At 42.6% G+C, this 14,870-nt stretch overlaps 1 protein-coding gene across 5 annotated transcripts in view; it reads right to left on the bottom strand.

The window, feature by feature from the left end:
* Positions 1-14,870, bottom strand: part of gramd4a (GRAM domain containing 4a) — a 45,808-nt gene that overhangs the window by 23,083 nt on the left and 7,855 nt on the right. For all 5 annotated transcript variants that reach the window (XM_027272278.1, XM_019256080.2, XM_019256081.2 and 2 more), the window contains 2 exons: positions 14,338-14,551; positions 9,212-9,332 (listed from right to left, as the gene is read on the bottom strand). In XM_027272278.1, the coding sequence (XP_027128079.1) occupies positions 9,212-9,332; positions 14,338-14,502 (286 nt within the window). In that variant the 5' untranslated portion in view covers positions 14,503-14,551. The remainder of the gene's footprint in view (positions 1-9,211; positions 9,333-14,337; positions 14,552-14,870) is intronic.

A 14,870-nucleotide genomic window follows, 5' to 3' on the forward strand; every position in this document is an offset into this window, starting at 1 on the left:
CTGTAAATACTAAAATGAATGACACTGTGCCTCTGGATTCTTAATATCCATTCATTTTTTAACATCTGCCACTGAGGCATAAGAAACATCCTGATGTCTGTTTGATATACACAACTGGGATGTTCTTCCAGGTGGTTTCCCAGTACCTTTGCAATGCAATAACTCATCTCTAATCCCACTACCTCTCAGTTGTGCTGCTGCTGCATTGTGCGTGCTTGTGTGTAGCCTTTATGTGTGCGTCCCTCAGCCCCAGTGTGAAGTAGGACAGCAGCTAGGACACTGTATTGATCAGCCAGTCACTGTAGTGCATACTGCCTGGCCTGCTCCCCCGCAGTGACCTTCAATGTGTGATCTCAAAAACAGGACAGACTCTCTCTCTCTCTCACTCTCCCACACATCTAGTTCTCTCAAATGTTATGTGGTAAAACCGATAAACCCAATTATAGCCGGACATGTCTATTACGCAGTGCAATGTGAGAATATAGACGCAGTACAAATATGTACACATGCCAGGACCAGGATGAATGCAGTGTTTGGCTTTGTACTCCACAGCTACATGTGTTTGTGGAGAGGTTTTCTAGCTTGCAAATATACAATCAGCTCAGAGTACAAATAAGGTCTTTTGTAATGTAAAAAAGCTTGATATCAACAAGCCAAGAAGCAAATAAAGAAAAGCAAGCAATCACAATGGCAAGAACGAAAGACGTTTAGAAGCAGGAGTGAAAGGGAATCAAAGCGAGCGAGACTTAAGGAGAAACAGAGGAGGGAAGCAATAAAACCTTTGCACATTAGGCCTGCTCACATAATTACATGAGGTGATTTCCACTGGTGCTGCCTGCTGCCATTTTACAACCAGTAGGAGGGTCAGCTGAGCTCAGCTCTGTCACCCATGGGACATATTCTAGTTGATATATCCCTCTGCTTTTACATCCATTGCTATAATAATCATCAGAACTATCACAGGCTCATAACTCAAGGTTCTTAGAGTGTGTGTCGTAAAATCGTATTGTGCAGTATGCAAGGATTGAGATACGCAGGTACATTTATATTCCCAGATCGGATGCGCGCACACGAGGAGTTCAGATACAGTGCTGTTTTATGCTAAAACGCATAATAATAATTTACACCTCATGTGTCTTCTGCTCTGCAGAACAGAGCCTGTGAATAATAAAGGAATAAAAACTGATTACTGCTGACTCTGTTTGATATGAACTGAACTGTAATGAGTATCATTGGTAACGCCTGCTGTTTCATGTCAAAATGTGAAAAAGGTCTATTTTACAACAGTATAGAAAAATCTGAGCATCCACAAATAAATAAATAAATAAATAAATAAATAAATAAATAATAGCTGGCATGTTTTTGGCCTCTATGTTGGATTCTTTTTTTTATTTATTTTTTTACTTTTTATGAACTGTAGCAATCCAATTGGGGGAATTTAATTTAATCTTACTTATGAATTTTAAATTTAAACCTGGAAAAATAATAATTCCAAGCAATGATAATACACACAATATAATATACACATCATATTCCAGTGACCTCACTGTACACATTTTACCAGGAGCTGCAGTTCTTTCTAGCTCTGTGAGTTTTTCTCTATTTTTGAATTCTGTTCAAAAATAACAGTGGCATGAGATGTCTCAGCGGGGAGGTCTCGAAAACTGGTTAAATGAAACTATCTGCATGGCGAGTTATTGATCAGGGTGTACCAACTCTCTTGCTTGAATTACTAAAACTAAACTAAATAAATGAAACACAAAGTACACATTTATGCATTTACTCACTGATGAAAACAATGAGCTCTTTAAACTAATCTGATTAGTTTGCTGTGGGGAGGAGGAGGAGATAGAAAAGACTAGAATAGATGAGGAAGAAAGGAAGAACAAAAAAAAAGAAACCCAACCATAGATTTGTACTATACAGCAGGAGGCCATGTGTGTGTGTGTGTTAGCCTCCTTCTATGTGATCTCACGTCCGGAAACATGGTTAGAAATTAACCAATTAAGTGCCCTCAGAATAGCACCGGTCAATCACAGCTAATGCCAAAGGAAAAGGCTTGGGTCATTGTATTCACACACACCATCTGGAATGGAAACTCATGCCTCCTGTGAAGGCAGGAGACAATATACTTAAGCAGTGTGTTTGTTTTGGCATACAGCGTGGGCCCCGGCTTTATTTTAGGCAGCAGTGAGAAAGACGTCAGCGGGAAAGAGAAAGAGAGATAGAGAATACGCCTACACTCTGTTCACTTACAGGGAGACAGATCCAAGAAAACCCAAATCATTTCTTGGAATAAACACTGAAGCACCATTAGAGGAATAAACACAAAAGAGGCACACATTTCAGGGTTGTTTTTGCTCTCATTTCCTAACACGCCATTACTGTCCTTTTCCTGTGCGGAAAACAAGAGGGAAAAAACGTTTTTATCATCTCAGAGGAAAGAATTACACCGGGAACTTCAAAATGAGCTGTAAACTGAAATTAGCCTTAGGCAGACAAGAAAAGTAAAAAAAGCAGCAGCAGAGTGGAACTCATTCATATTTTAGGTGTTAAGCTGATGGTCTCATCTACAGCAGCTTAAAATTAACAAGTAAGAAGAGTTGGCAATGACCTTTCAATGAAAAATTGTTCTCTATATGAATCATGAGAGATTTAAAGCTGCATTTCTGTTAGTCTGAATCTATTTTTTATTATTAATTATTTACCTTTAGTCACACATGTCACAGTTTACCAGATCCCTTACCACCTCTGGTTTGTTCAGTCTGACCAATGGTGCTAGCTCAGGAATATTAAATGTACACTGATGGACATAAATCATACCTTTTTACAGTGTGTATGTTATATTAACCCTAGATTTACATTTCGGAATTACAATATTTATGGTCAGCATTTTATTCCGCAATAGCCAGTCAATGTAATAACATTCAGTAAATAAGTACAGTAGGTATAAATGTTAGTGGCGGGGTCCGCCATTTCTGCATTTGCCTTCCTACTTATACGAGTGATTCACAGGACATGATGTGTGCAGGTAATCCAGTGTTTCCTGTTTCTTATTGATATCCTTACTACTATTGGTCACTCACCTACAGTTGTGTCAGAGCTGTGTTAAGCTACTGCTAAGGCTAACCCAACGTTTCCTACAGCTCTATGAAACAAGACGATGATCAGATTCAGCATTTTTCATTACTGCATATTGCAGAGAGTAAAGGAACTACAATGAGCAGCCACAGTGAGCTGTCAGATTAAAAGCAGCGGGCGACAGACCGCACACCTACAACTCCTCAGCAAGGTAACAAACTCTAACTGTGCCCTGCTGTTGTGCGAAGAACAAATACTTGCACTGCTTGCAGCATGAAATCAGAGTGCTGTCATCGTGGCATAATGGAAAAAGAGCAATCACTGACTTCCTTATTAAAACAATGCGAGTCTGTTTTGCTCTCTTGTAAACAGATAAACCAGTTATATTTCTGTAGAAAGGGTTGTGTAGTATCACTTGATCTTACCACCAGTAACCATAGTAACTTAAATCTTAAGGATTGTAATTTTAAGTCAAACAGAATTTCTAAATCCTTTCAGTGTGCAAGCTATGGCTGGCCTTCTTACAGTTGTTTTCCTATATCACCTATGCTCCAGAAAAGCAGTTATGTAACACATAAACCCCTACATGCTGTGCTACAAGAAACCCTTTGTTTCTCCATACTAATCTCATTACCCTTAACTAATGACAAACTGTATACAGATGTAGCAACTTAAAAGTTCCCGTGTTTCCGTGACGGAACCGTGACGGGACCGTGGCTGTTCCGTCACAGGTCCTGTCAAGGTCCTTGGCTGGTGCGTGACCGAAATGTAATCCCCCGCGATGACGTAGTCAGTGAGGCCCCGACTGGAAACGCCCCTAAGCAGTCTGTGTGAAAACCAGCTGCAATGCCTCATTTGTCCACGGGGAGGAGCAGTGATGTTCCGCTCTCACCGTCGACTGTCTAAAGACACATCTGAACAGATACGCCGGGGTGAGCTGATCAGCTGATCAGCGGATCAGTTGATGGAAAAAAAAAAAAGTTGTGATAAGATAACAGTGAGGCAGCAACAAGAACATGCCAACATAAACGCGTTATTAAAGAAAACTCCGCTCGTAACGTCCGTAACATAGCCTAGATGTTGTTGATTTAAACAGTGACCATAGGCTAAATGGCGTAAAGCGCAAATCGAAAGAATTACGGGTGAATCAAGTATGAAATAAGTCAAGTATTTTTGGTTTTAATAAAGTTTGCAGTATAAGCTTACGAAACCATCAAACATATATTTAGGCATTCCATGAAAGACTTTATTCGCAAGGAGGCTAAGCCAGGCACAAAACAGGAGCTCGTCGAGGACATACAGACGTTTTGGCAAAGGAGAGTCACCGTGGACTTTTGCAACAGACTTCTCTCTGGACTTTAAAAAGCTGTGCCGTGTATTATTATAATGGAGGGAGGCATAGTGGAAAATAAACAGTGGTGTCCATGTAGAATAAAAACATAACATATATACTGCAAACTTTATTAAGACCAAACATACTTCACTTATTTCATACATATTGTAACGGGCTGTGTATACACTGTGGCTGTTGAGTTGTGTTCAGTAAGTTAGGCTGCAGTGTATGGGGTGACGCCTGGGGGGGTGGCGTTGTTAGAGGCTGTGAAGCCTGTCAGTCATGGCAGTTGCCATGGCGATGAGGGGCACGAAGTAGCTAATGTGTTAATGTTATATGCTGCTGTGCTTGCCTGGTTTTATTGTTTTTTTGCCGTTGGCTACGGCCACAGGAGCCTGTGATCCAGATTAGGAATAAAGTCCAGCAAAACCAGTTGCTTCGTAGTTTCATTGTTCCGGGTCACTACAATATTCTTTCCATTTACGCCATTTAGCCTATGGAATGGACGAAAATGAAAAGGAGTCATTCATGTTCATGAACACACTCAAATCACAAGGCTGCTGTATAGTATGCAGTACTCAAACCAGCTGCATTCTCCGCTCTGTGATCTGTGACACTGGGAGACCAAAAAGCCCATCAAGTGCAAACAATGAGATGCTAATGAGGTTTGTATGGTTTACCTGGCCTAAAGCGTGCACTACAGTAAATACCTGCATAACAAAGGGCTTCCAAAACGCTCGTCTCTGCAGCTCTATGTCGCACAACAACAACGAGCCCTCCCCTCCAAATAAACTGTTAATTAAAAATAAACCATCGCTTGTATCTGCAGGTCTGACACACAGGCCTGGCAGCCCTGAGACGTCCGAACCGTTTTTTGTAACTTTTTTAAGGGTTAGTTTGTTGTTTACATGCAGATAAACGAGAGAGAGGCGCGAACACAAGAGAAGAGACGCTCCTGTAATTATGCAAAGACTAGTGGTGGCCATAGATTAGTCGCGCCAATCAAACAGCTGATTGCGCCAATGCCGGCCGGCATTAGCGCGATCAGCTGTTTCTCTGAGTAAACAAAGGCAGCTGTCCAGGTGGAAGCGGCATTTAAAAAACATCACCAAGAAAAACCACGAGAAAAACATGACAAAAGCACAAAACTCTCTAAACTGCTATAGAGATCAGGACTCCACGGAGTTACAGTGAAGAAAACAAAAACGAACAAAAGAGAAAAAAGTAAAAAAGTAAAAAAGCGACCTGAGAGGCTGGAACAGCTTTGCAAATAGATTAATGGTGATATTTTTTTATCGCCCGATAAGAGTCTCACGTTAACGCAGCACGTTAACGCCGATAACGGCCCACCGCTAGTAAAGACAGAACAGCCTAGATGTTGTTGATTTGGTGAATGCTGACATGTTAGATATAAACACCTTAAATTTAATTTCAATTCATGTACACGCTCAAATTATACGGCTACTGTACAGTATGCAGTAGTCAAACCAGCTGCATTTTCCGCTCTGTGATCTGTGACACTGGGAGACCAAAAAGCCCATTACTGTAAGCGCAAACAAAAGGTTGAGCAACGAGAATGCTAACGAGGTGTGTAAGCTACGTCATCTCCAGGTAGAACAACTGTAAAAAAGTTCTGTGAGAGAAGCGCCATCTCCTGGTCATACCCTGTAATTACACGAATGGGTGGAGTTACAGTAAAAAATAGACACGCCCGGGAGAAGGAGGGGGGTCTCTCCTTTCCCGGGACTTTGCAGGGAACCGGCTGGAAGTCAGCTGGAAGACGGCTGCCATTCAGCTGGCGTTCAGCTTGAACGGGAACTTTTAAGTTGCTACTACTGTAGAAGCATATAAGTCTGTGTTTATCTGTTCTCAAGACATTTCTGAGAAATCGATGCACAAGTCTTCCTATAGTGGCTACAGTATACTGTGCGAGGAATCGTGCACACTTCTCATTGTGTGACGCCGAGGAGATGAGTAAAGTGTGAGGGAAAATAGTAGAAATAGAATACACAGTAAGTAGAGTGCAAGGCAGAGTGCTCAGGACTGCATTAGGTGGTAATGGATTGTCACGCTTCAGTGTTCCCCGAAGTACGATTACACCGACCACGGATAGGACAAGAGACTGACAGGCATGAGAGAAACGGACAACCACAGAGACAGAGACAGAGACAGAGAGAGAGAGAGAGAGAGAGAGAGAGAGAGAGAGAGAGAGAGAGAGAGAGAGAGAAGCAGCATGTGAAAGAAAACACAGGGAATAGCTCAAGGTGAAAAAAAAAACAACATTACCCAAAAGCTACTACTACCCTTTACCCATCAACAACGGGAGGCGACGTGTATGAAGGTCCCTCCCAATTCAAAATGCCAAGTGGCTGCCATCTTAGGTTGATTACATTTCTGTTCTCAACCCTTTGAGCTCATGGAAACATCTCAGCTTTTTCACCTGCGCAAGTGTTTATGTGCAACTGAAGATTCTCAAAAACATCTCCGTGTCTGACTGAGTGAAAGCATGAAGGGAAAGAGAAATCAAAAGCGCGAAAGGGATGAATGAGCAGAGAGAGAGAGAGACACGCCGAGACTGATCCAGGAAATGAAGAGCAGGGAATGGCGCGCAGAGTCTGAAAGAGCAGCTCAGCGGGATGGAGAGAAAAAGGCAGTGATGGCTCAAGAGGATTTTTTTTTTTTTTCAAAAAGGAGAGAAGAGAACAGTCCATGAAGGGAGAGCTCATCTAGTTAGCATCCTGACGGTGTGACAATGAATCCATCCCCTTTTAGCTCAGGCACAGACATTGTGAGAGAGGACATAGCCTGAGGTATTCTCTTTCACACACTCCCTCCCCCTGTCTCTCACCCTCTCTCTAATAGACACATAGTCGAAAGAAAAAAAAAAAAAAAAAAAAATTCACACACCAATACACATCGGGACTGTCAACATGCTGCGCGGTATAGGACAACCAGTACCACAAGCTTGTAAATGTGCGTGAGCTGAGTGGGTGGACTGAGGATGAGCATCATACAGTTTGTTTGTTGTTTTGTATCAATGGATCAGGCTGCCTCGCCTCTTTCTACACATTCTCTCCTCCTTTAGTTTTGTTTTTGCGATGAATAGTAACTTAAAATATCTCGCCCAGAAACTACCCTGGAACAGAAGCAGATTCATTTAGGTCCATCGGAGTTTCATTAGGGGATGCTGCACCAAGGATTCATGATTCGGGTCCAAGTTTTCATGAATGGGCATTTTATTTTGCTAAATAACCAGCTTTCTTGATGCCGGCGCTCCCTCACTCTCATTCACTGTCTCCCTCTCTCAAACTATCAGACACAAACCAAATTAGACTCATTTCTGTCACTGCTTTGCAGCATAAATTACGAGTCAGACACAGACTTAGGAGGCGGGTACATGAAATAAACAAAGCAGAAACACAGGCAGAGTATGATAGTTTAGTTCATGCATCCACCTGGAGAGTCTCAGTTTCAGAAACATTTGCCGGATCTAACCGTCTAATTGGCAGCCACAGTGGCACCGCCGCAGCCAAAACACGTCACCGGCCCACAAATGAATGAAAAAACATGTTTTCGCTGCAGCACATAAGCACAAAACATATTGCTTAACAATTAAAGTACATCTTGCTAGTATTCATTTGGTTACCGTTTATGTTACCAGATGAAGTCCATGTGTGTCTATGTGGAATTTTGGGACGTATCCAACATGTAGATTCAAAGATATGCATGGTGTAAACAACAAATGATTGAATGAAATAATAAATAAATAGATAAAAAAAAGGTTTTTAGGGTAATTGGGGTTTCCTCACCTCACTGTGCCTCTGGTGTAGCATGGTAAATTGATTAACATTAGCTCAGCAGCTGCTTGCGTCCATTATGCCTCCAGTGTAATTTCAGGGTTGCTAATATACAGTTCACAAAACAGGATGTTACTGTTGTTGTTGTTCGAGAAACCGTGTTTGTTTGTTTCGCCTCGTCATTCACAGTTGACTCATTTCTGTGAAACTATTCTAATATAAAAAGGGAAGAAAGAATAAAACTATTTGGTAATGTCACTGAAATTAACTAAGCAAGCAGTGGAACCAAATACTCCTTCAGATATAATCAGATATTATTATAGCTTTTAGGTTGAGCTGAGCAACATATTACTGCTTCATGTTAGCATAACATAACAGGGTTATATTAGACTGTCAGCAACCAAGAGCAATGCACAAAACCAAAACTGCTGAGAGTCACATGAGAGTAAATGCATTCAAACTCTGTAGGAACAAGAGCTAGATGTCATGAAAAGAAAGTGCATCCCTCTAAAAAAAAAACAACTAAGTGTGTTTACTGTGACCGTCTCATCAAGTAGAAGAGGCTCCCTGTTGTATACAATCAGAAAGGCACTGTAGATTCCAGATTGCAGAACGAGAACGCAAAGTCATCACTGAAAGAACTCTCACTCCTTCCTCACTGATGCTTCTTTGCTTCAAGCAGTCTCACCACCTACAAAGACTGTTTAACCATGGCACAATTTAAGGGCTTTTCTCTGGGAACTGACGAGGGGGATTCTGGGTACAGGAAATCTCTCTGTGGTAGACACGGCGGCTTGTGGGAAAGCGAAACCAGCTTGAACACTTTTTCACCAACATGAACCGATAAGCTGCCAACAAACAATTGGTCTATACACCCAACAACAGAGCAAATTTGAAGTGCAATGCCGAGTGTGTATACCTGTTCAAAAAGAGCAGGAAGTGTCTAAAAGTGTACTCTGCTGGTGTATGTTTGTGTGTGAGAGCTTGCGTGGAGACTTACGTAGGAAATGTTTCTCCAATAAGGCAATTTCCAGGTGACCTTTGACTTCATTGAGTCGGTCTGACTCCGACCTCTGGAAGTCCTGGATGGCCGCGGCCATGGTGGGAGACCCCGAACCTGCCTGTGTACGCACATACACACACCATTCATGCACACACAGCCACGCAAACATTTACATTCACAAACACAGGAAACAAAAGAAAGACAGACAGGTTTGCTTTTAGAATTGCTTGACAACAATAAAGGCATACAGGCAGGGATGTCCCGTATGATCTAACACATGTACACACAGGATAGCATGGTGCCGTGACTCACGCTAACGTTTCCTCTCCAGGTTTAAGTCCAGCTGGAGCGAGATGGGAAGAGGAAGGCGGAAAAGAGGAGAATCCCCCTCTCCTGACTACAGCAAACAATGATGACTCACTTGCCTCTGACTAAGGATTTTAACCCTGACACACACACACACACACACACACACACACAACTAGCAGCACAATATCTGTGGAGGCGGACCGAGCGAATTAGAATGATTGAGACGTGACGACTGTGAGAGAGGAGAGGGATGAAGGACAAAGTGTGAAGAAAGAAAGGGGTGAGTGGGTGGTGGTGGAAGGAGAGGAGAGGAGAGGAGCGAGACGAGAGATGCCTGTGCTAGCGGATGATGAGCACTGCAGGTTGAGCATCATTGCTCGACTACAGCAAGGGTCCTTTAAAACACTCCTGCCACACACACACACACACACACACACACACACACGCTGCAGCAGCTTCTCTCTGACAGCAACCCGGCATAGACTGTGCGTGCCTGCGTAGACACGCCGCAATATCTTTAGCTGATGTGCTCTTTGCGATAGAGAGAATGCAGGAGGGAGAGAAAGAAGAAGAGAGATAGCACAAAACTGACATTGACCTGATAAAAAAAAAAAAGAGCTCTGGGAGAGAGCCCAAAGCCCACCAAGGGGGGCAGCAGAGACGCGGTGACGAAGAAAGGGTGTCCCTCAATGAAGCAGCGCTTCAAAGAAAACAAACGAAAGAAAGGAGGGTATGAGAATTTAATGGAGGCAGCAGGATGAAAGGAAGGAACGCGTAAGACGAGGAGGAGATGGAGGAGATCGGGCGGTGGGAGTGAAAAGAAATTCTGCGGCATTGTGAGCGCTCAGCAAAACAAAACAAAACATGAAAGTGTTACTGGTTTGGTCTGAGGACTGTGCATAACGAGAGTGCACCTTCATATTGCATAACACACCCGTCAACTGTCAATCACAGTCACCTCCTGGTTGTCAAAAGTGGGTCAAGCCCTGACGTCACCCCCGGACGATTATCGGCTGATTAATTATTGCCTTCCCCCCTCTTCCTCTGTCAGGACTGTGGCTGATGTGAGCTTAGGAATCTCACTGTGTCCTGCTGCAAAGCTCCATTTCCTTTTCTTTGTTTTAATTTATAAATATGTATCAATGTTTCAATAGTCAGAGCTACTGCACTTTGCTTCACACCCACTCTTAGCCTTTCAATCATTTAGCTGTTGGTTCCCCTGAAGGTGCACATATGTCAGAAGACTCATCTTCTCTGTCTTGTTTAGAATACAGCTGAACGCATATTTTCTGCATCTTATTATGAATCTAAATTCATCTATAAAAAAAAAATCTAATTGTAATTTAAGGTAAACTGAATTCACTCGCCCACCACAAATGAAACAAACACAACAGTAGACACATATTAATACTGAAAACATCCAGATATTCACACTGCCTTCCGTGTTCTGTGTGGAGACAGTGAATATATCAATGCCACTTCTTTTCTTCTTGTTTAGTGATTTCTACTGACTGATCTTCCCTAAGCTCCTGCTCCTGCTCGTCAGTCATCTCCTGATCCTTCTCCTCATTCCTTTCGTGCTCCCTCTGTGCTCAGCCTCTATAGGGACATTATCCATGAGTTGTATCGTTGTTTGAGCACAGAATTGAAGCAGAAATCTCTGGTTTATCCTGGAGAGCAGCTCCAGGGATCTTGAATTCTTTTTACATATTTTCTCTTCTCTGGAATGAAAAGGCTCTTTCAGCCTGCGGCTTTCTCAGGAGGCTCGATGGGAGTCTCGCAGTGGGAGGGGAAATTCAGAAGGTGTGATTTCGAGCCCTTGTTCAGCTCATAAAACACACACACACACACAACATGAGAGACCTTCTCCATGTTTGGCAGACTGTAAGTCCAGCAGGCTGCTGGTAGTACTTTTTGATCAGCCTGTCCAACAATTAGCAGAATTAACGATGGATACTGATATTTTCTGGCTGTAAAAAGACGCCCAGAAAAATAGAGCATGGTAACCGCTTCAAAAAGAACCAGCTGAGGCTATTCATTAAGCAACACAGTCAGTGGAAAATATCAGGCACATCATGCTACACTACTATGCTGTCAAATCATGAACAGTTTTATTAAGAGGGTGATGATAAACCTTCCACTGATGGTAGGAAACCTGACAGTGGAACAGATGGATACACTCTACTTGACAGACATATGATCTGAACTGCCTGTTCTTTCACTTTCATTTTCCTCCGGTGAAAGCCTACACCCTTTGCCTTATCCAACCTGATTTCCTGTAAACCTGTGATTTCCTGTCTGCATACCAAACTCAAATCAAAGTTAAACACATTCAGCTGAGAGGAACGATCAGACCAGACCAACATTCTCAACACACAATAGAAATCTGAACCACCACCACCACAGCCTCGGAGGTTTAAGCAGCAGTGTTCTTGGTAAAGACAACCGCAATCCACTAGATCAGCAGAACTGTAATCTGTAACAGAGTTGATTTGAAAGCTTAGTACTCAAGACCCAGCGAGATTTCAACATAGAGTGTTGAAGAGCTGTTCAGCACTGATAGTTGGTTAAGTGCCCCCTTTGAGGGGCTTTTAATTTGAAAATCAAATGCATCTAATCAGATCATTCTTTCATTGAATGAAAAGATGTGTCTAAACTTTTGACTGGTACTGTATGTACATAAAAGTGTGAAGACATCTTTTTGGTAGTAATTATTATCTCATTATTCGACAATAATAGCAATAATAATTATAATAGCAATAATAAGAACAGTATAGGCTTCAGATATTTGCTGTGGATTTTAAAATTAGCATAGTAAGTTTTAAATTGCCAACGTACTGTAACATATTGCAGTAATTATTTCTGTATGATCCCGTGCTTTGTCTGGGGTCATCACATCACCTTTCCTGTCTAAATGTGCTTCAGACAAATGACAGAATGACACAAAGTATGACATACACAGTGAGGAAGTCACCTGATCTAGCAGGAGAAGTGGGCAGAGGCCGGTGAGGTCGTATACAGTCGTCTGTGCGGTGAATGAGCACCATCTGCCCGTTGACATTCTACCTATTTAGTATGGATGACACGGGCTAGTTTGTCAAAAAGTCTCGCCGCGTGTAGTCTCCAGCCAAAGGGCGCTTCGTGTCCTCCTTTTAACAGATGAGGTAATGAAGGTGAGGTTTAGACCTGGGTCATGTGATCTGATCCCGGAGAGTAGAGAGAGATATCGCTGCAGTCTGTGTGGGCTCCAGTGTGCCAGTGGGGACCTATAAAGGGCACTATGCAGGGACGATGAGATTTCCACCAAGCAGTGGCAGCTTTTCGGTATTGAACGCAACTGTATGTTTTTGTGGAAGAACGTGCTTGCTTTACATATGTGTGTTTGTTACTGTATGTGTGTGCGTGTGTGAGTGTGTCCCAGCAGGGATAAGAGCTAGCTTGGTCTATTTTGGGGCTTCTAAGTGTGACTCATCAGTGCCGTGATGTGGGCGATGCCTTCCCAGTGGGCTTGTGCTCATGCAGGCGAACACCAGTGCTCGTACAGGCATACAAACACCAGCTCACAGACACACTTGTGCACACAGGAGCGCATAACGTGCAAATACAGACACATGTTGCACACACTCAGAGTATTGTACAAGGGGCTATAGTCAGCTAGATAACCAATTAAAGAAATATTGCTCCAGAACCAATTAGAAAAAGAAATGATGTGGGTACTTTAATATGATTTCATGATGTATTTTGTCTCTCGGTGCAACTCGTTCACCACTGGGACTTGTGCAGCTTTCAATGGGATTTCATATCAGCTGTCTATTTGAGGAGAAACAAAGAGAGAAAATAAAAAAGGAGGACAGATATCCCTGGGGCCTTCATTCAGGAAATGATAGAATCAAAATGACTAACCCGGTGTTTATATCCTGCTTATCTTCCTATCGATGCATAAGCACGATGATGACAGCAATATTCGTGTTCTCCTCAACCTCAAGGATGAGAGTGAGCTGCACATTTCATGAAATATGAACATTATCTTGCGTGGGAGGAAGAAATATCAGATAACATGATCTGGGTTCTTTTTTTTTTTGTTCTCTTCATCCTGTCCATCTCCTCTCCTCCAGACATCTTGCAGTCCAATCTTCTGAGGCTCAATCCCTGTCCTCTAGCCTCCTTTATCACTTTCTCCACTTTAATCTTTTTCTCTCCTTCCATTTTTCATTGCTACCCAATATCTGCTCCTCTCACCATTTCTGCTCTTGTCTAGCTGCCTTTCGCTATCTCTATTCCGTGTGCCCTTGTTGGGAATTATCTATCACTGTCATCGCCTCCATTTTTCTTTATTATGACAAACCCCGGCTTCCATCTGTCTCCCTTTCTGTTTGGAGTAACTGAAAACAAGCGGGGTTAAATAAAACATTTATTAAGATAGCTAATAAAACAACATCAGAACATCAGTGAAAAGGTGAAACAGCAACTACAGCAGAGTTCTCTTCTTGTTATTCTGAGGTCAGAGCATCCTTTTCAGACAGAATGATTCATGAGTGCATTAAAAAAAACGCACTATTACTTAGCCAGTCAAGGCTAAGTGTGTACATCTAAGACAAAAGTGAGATAACCATTTGCTCAGAAGGATGATAAATACAGAGGCTGACTGAATTTAAGAGTGTCAGGCAGAAACAGAAAAAAAGGGGAAGGAGATTCTGCTTCCTCCATGACACGTGATAAACTACAAATGTAGCCGTATGTCAAAACTCCAGCACACACACACACACACACACACACATACGTATATATACAGTGCATGGATGGTGAGCACTCACAGGGTCTCGCAGGAGGTCCTCTGTGTCTCGCAGAGCTGCTCTGGGCTTCAGCTGCATGTCGTCGCTACATTCGTTGTCGGAGGCGGGTGGCGACTCGGCCAGATCCGTGAAGTCGTCTCTCGTCCTGGGGCCTCGGAAGCGGATCTTGTCCAGGCGCTTTAGCATGGTCAACACCGCGCACCTGGGCTTTACCTTAACATGGCGGACGGCAACCCTGCAGGGACACAAACCACAGCTGTTATGGTTGGTATGGCTGTGTGGAAAACAAACATTCTTGAAATATTATTTATTAAAACCTAATTTATAGAAAATAACTGAAGTGGTAACCCAAAGATGCCATTAGTTTTGCAGGTATTTGGACATAAACTCATTCAATTTTGACGAGATGACGGTGTTACATGAATAATGAAGGCAACACCAAAGTCATTACAACTCATCCCCAGGGGGAGACGAATGTCTTTACAACAATTCACAGCGATCCATCCACTGGTTGTTGAGTATTTCAGCCAGAACCAAAGAGATCGATCCGCAGA

Source organism: Larimichthys crocea, chromosome XX, assembly GCF_000972845.2.
Source record: "Larimichthys crocea isolate SSNF chromosome XX, L_crocea_2.0, whole genome shotgun sequence".
Classification (NCBI taxonomy): domain Eukaryota; kingdom Metazoa; phylum Chordata; class Actinopteri; family Sciaenidae; genus Larimichthys; species Larimichthys crocea.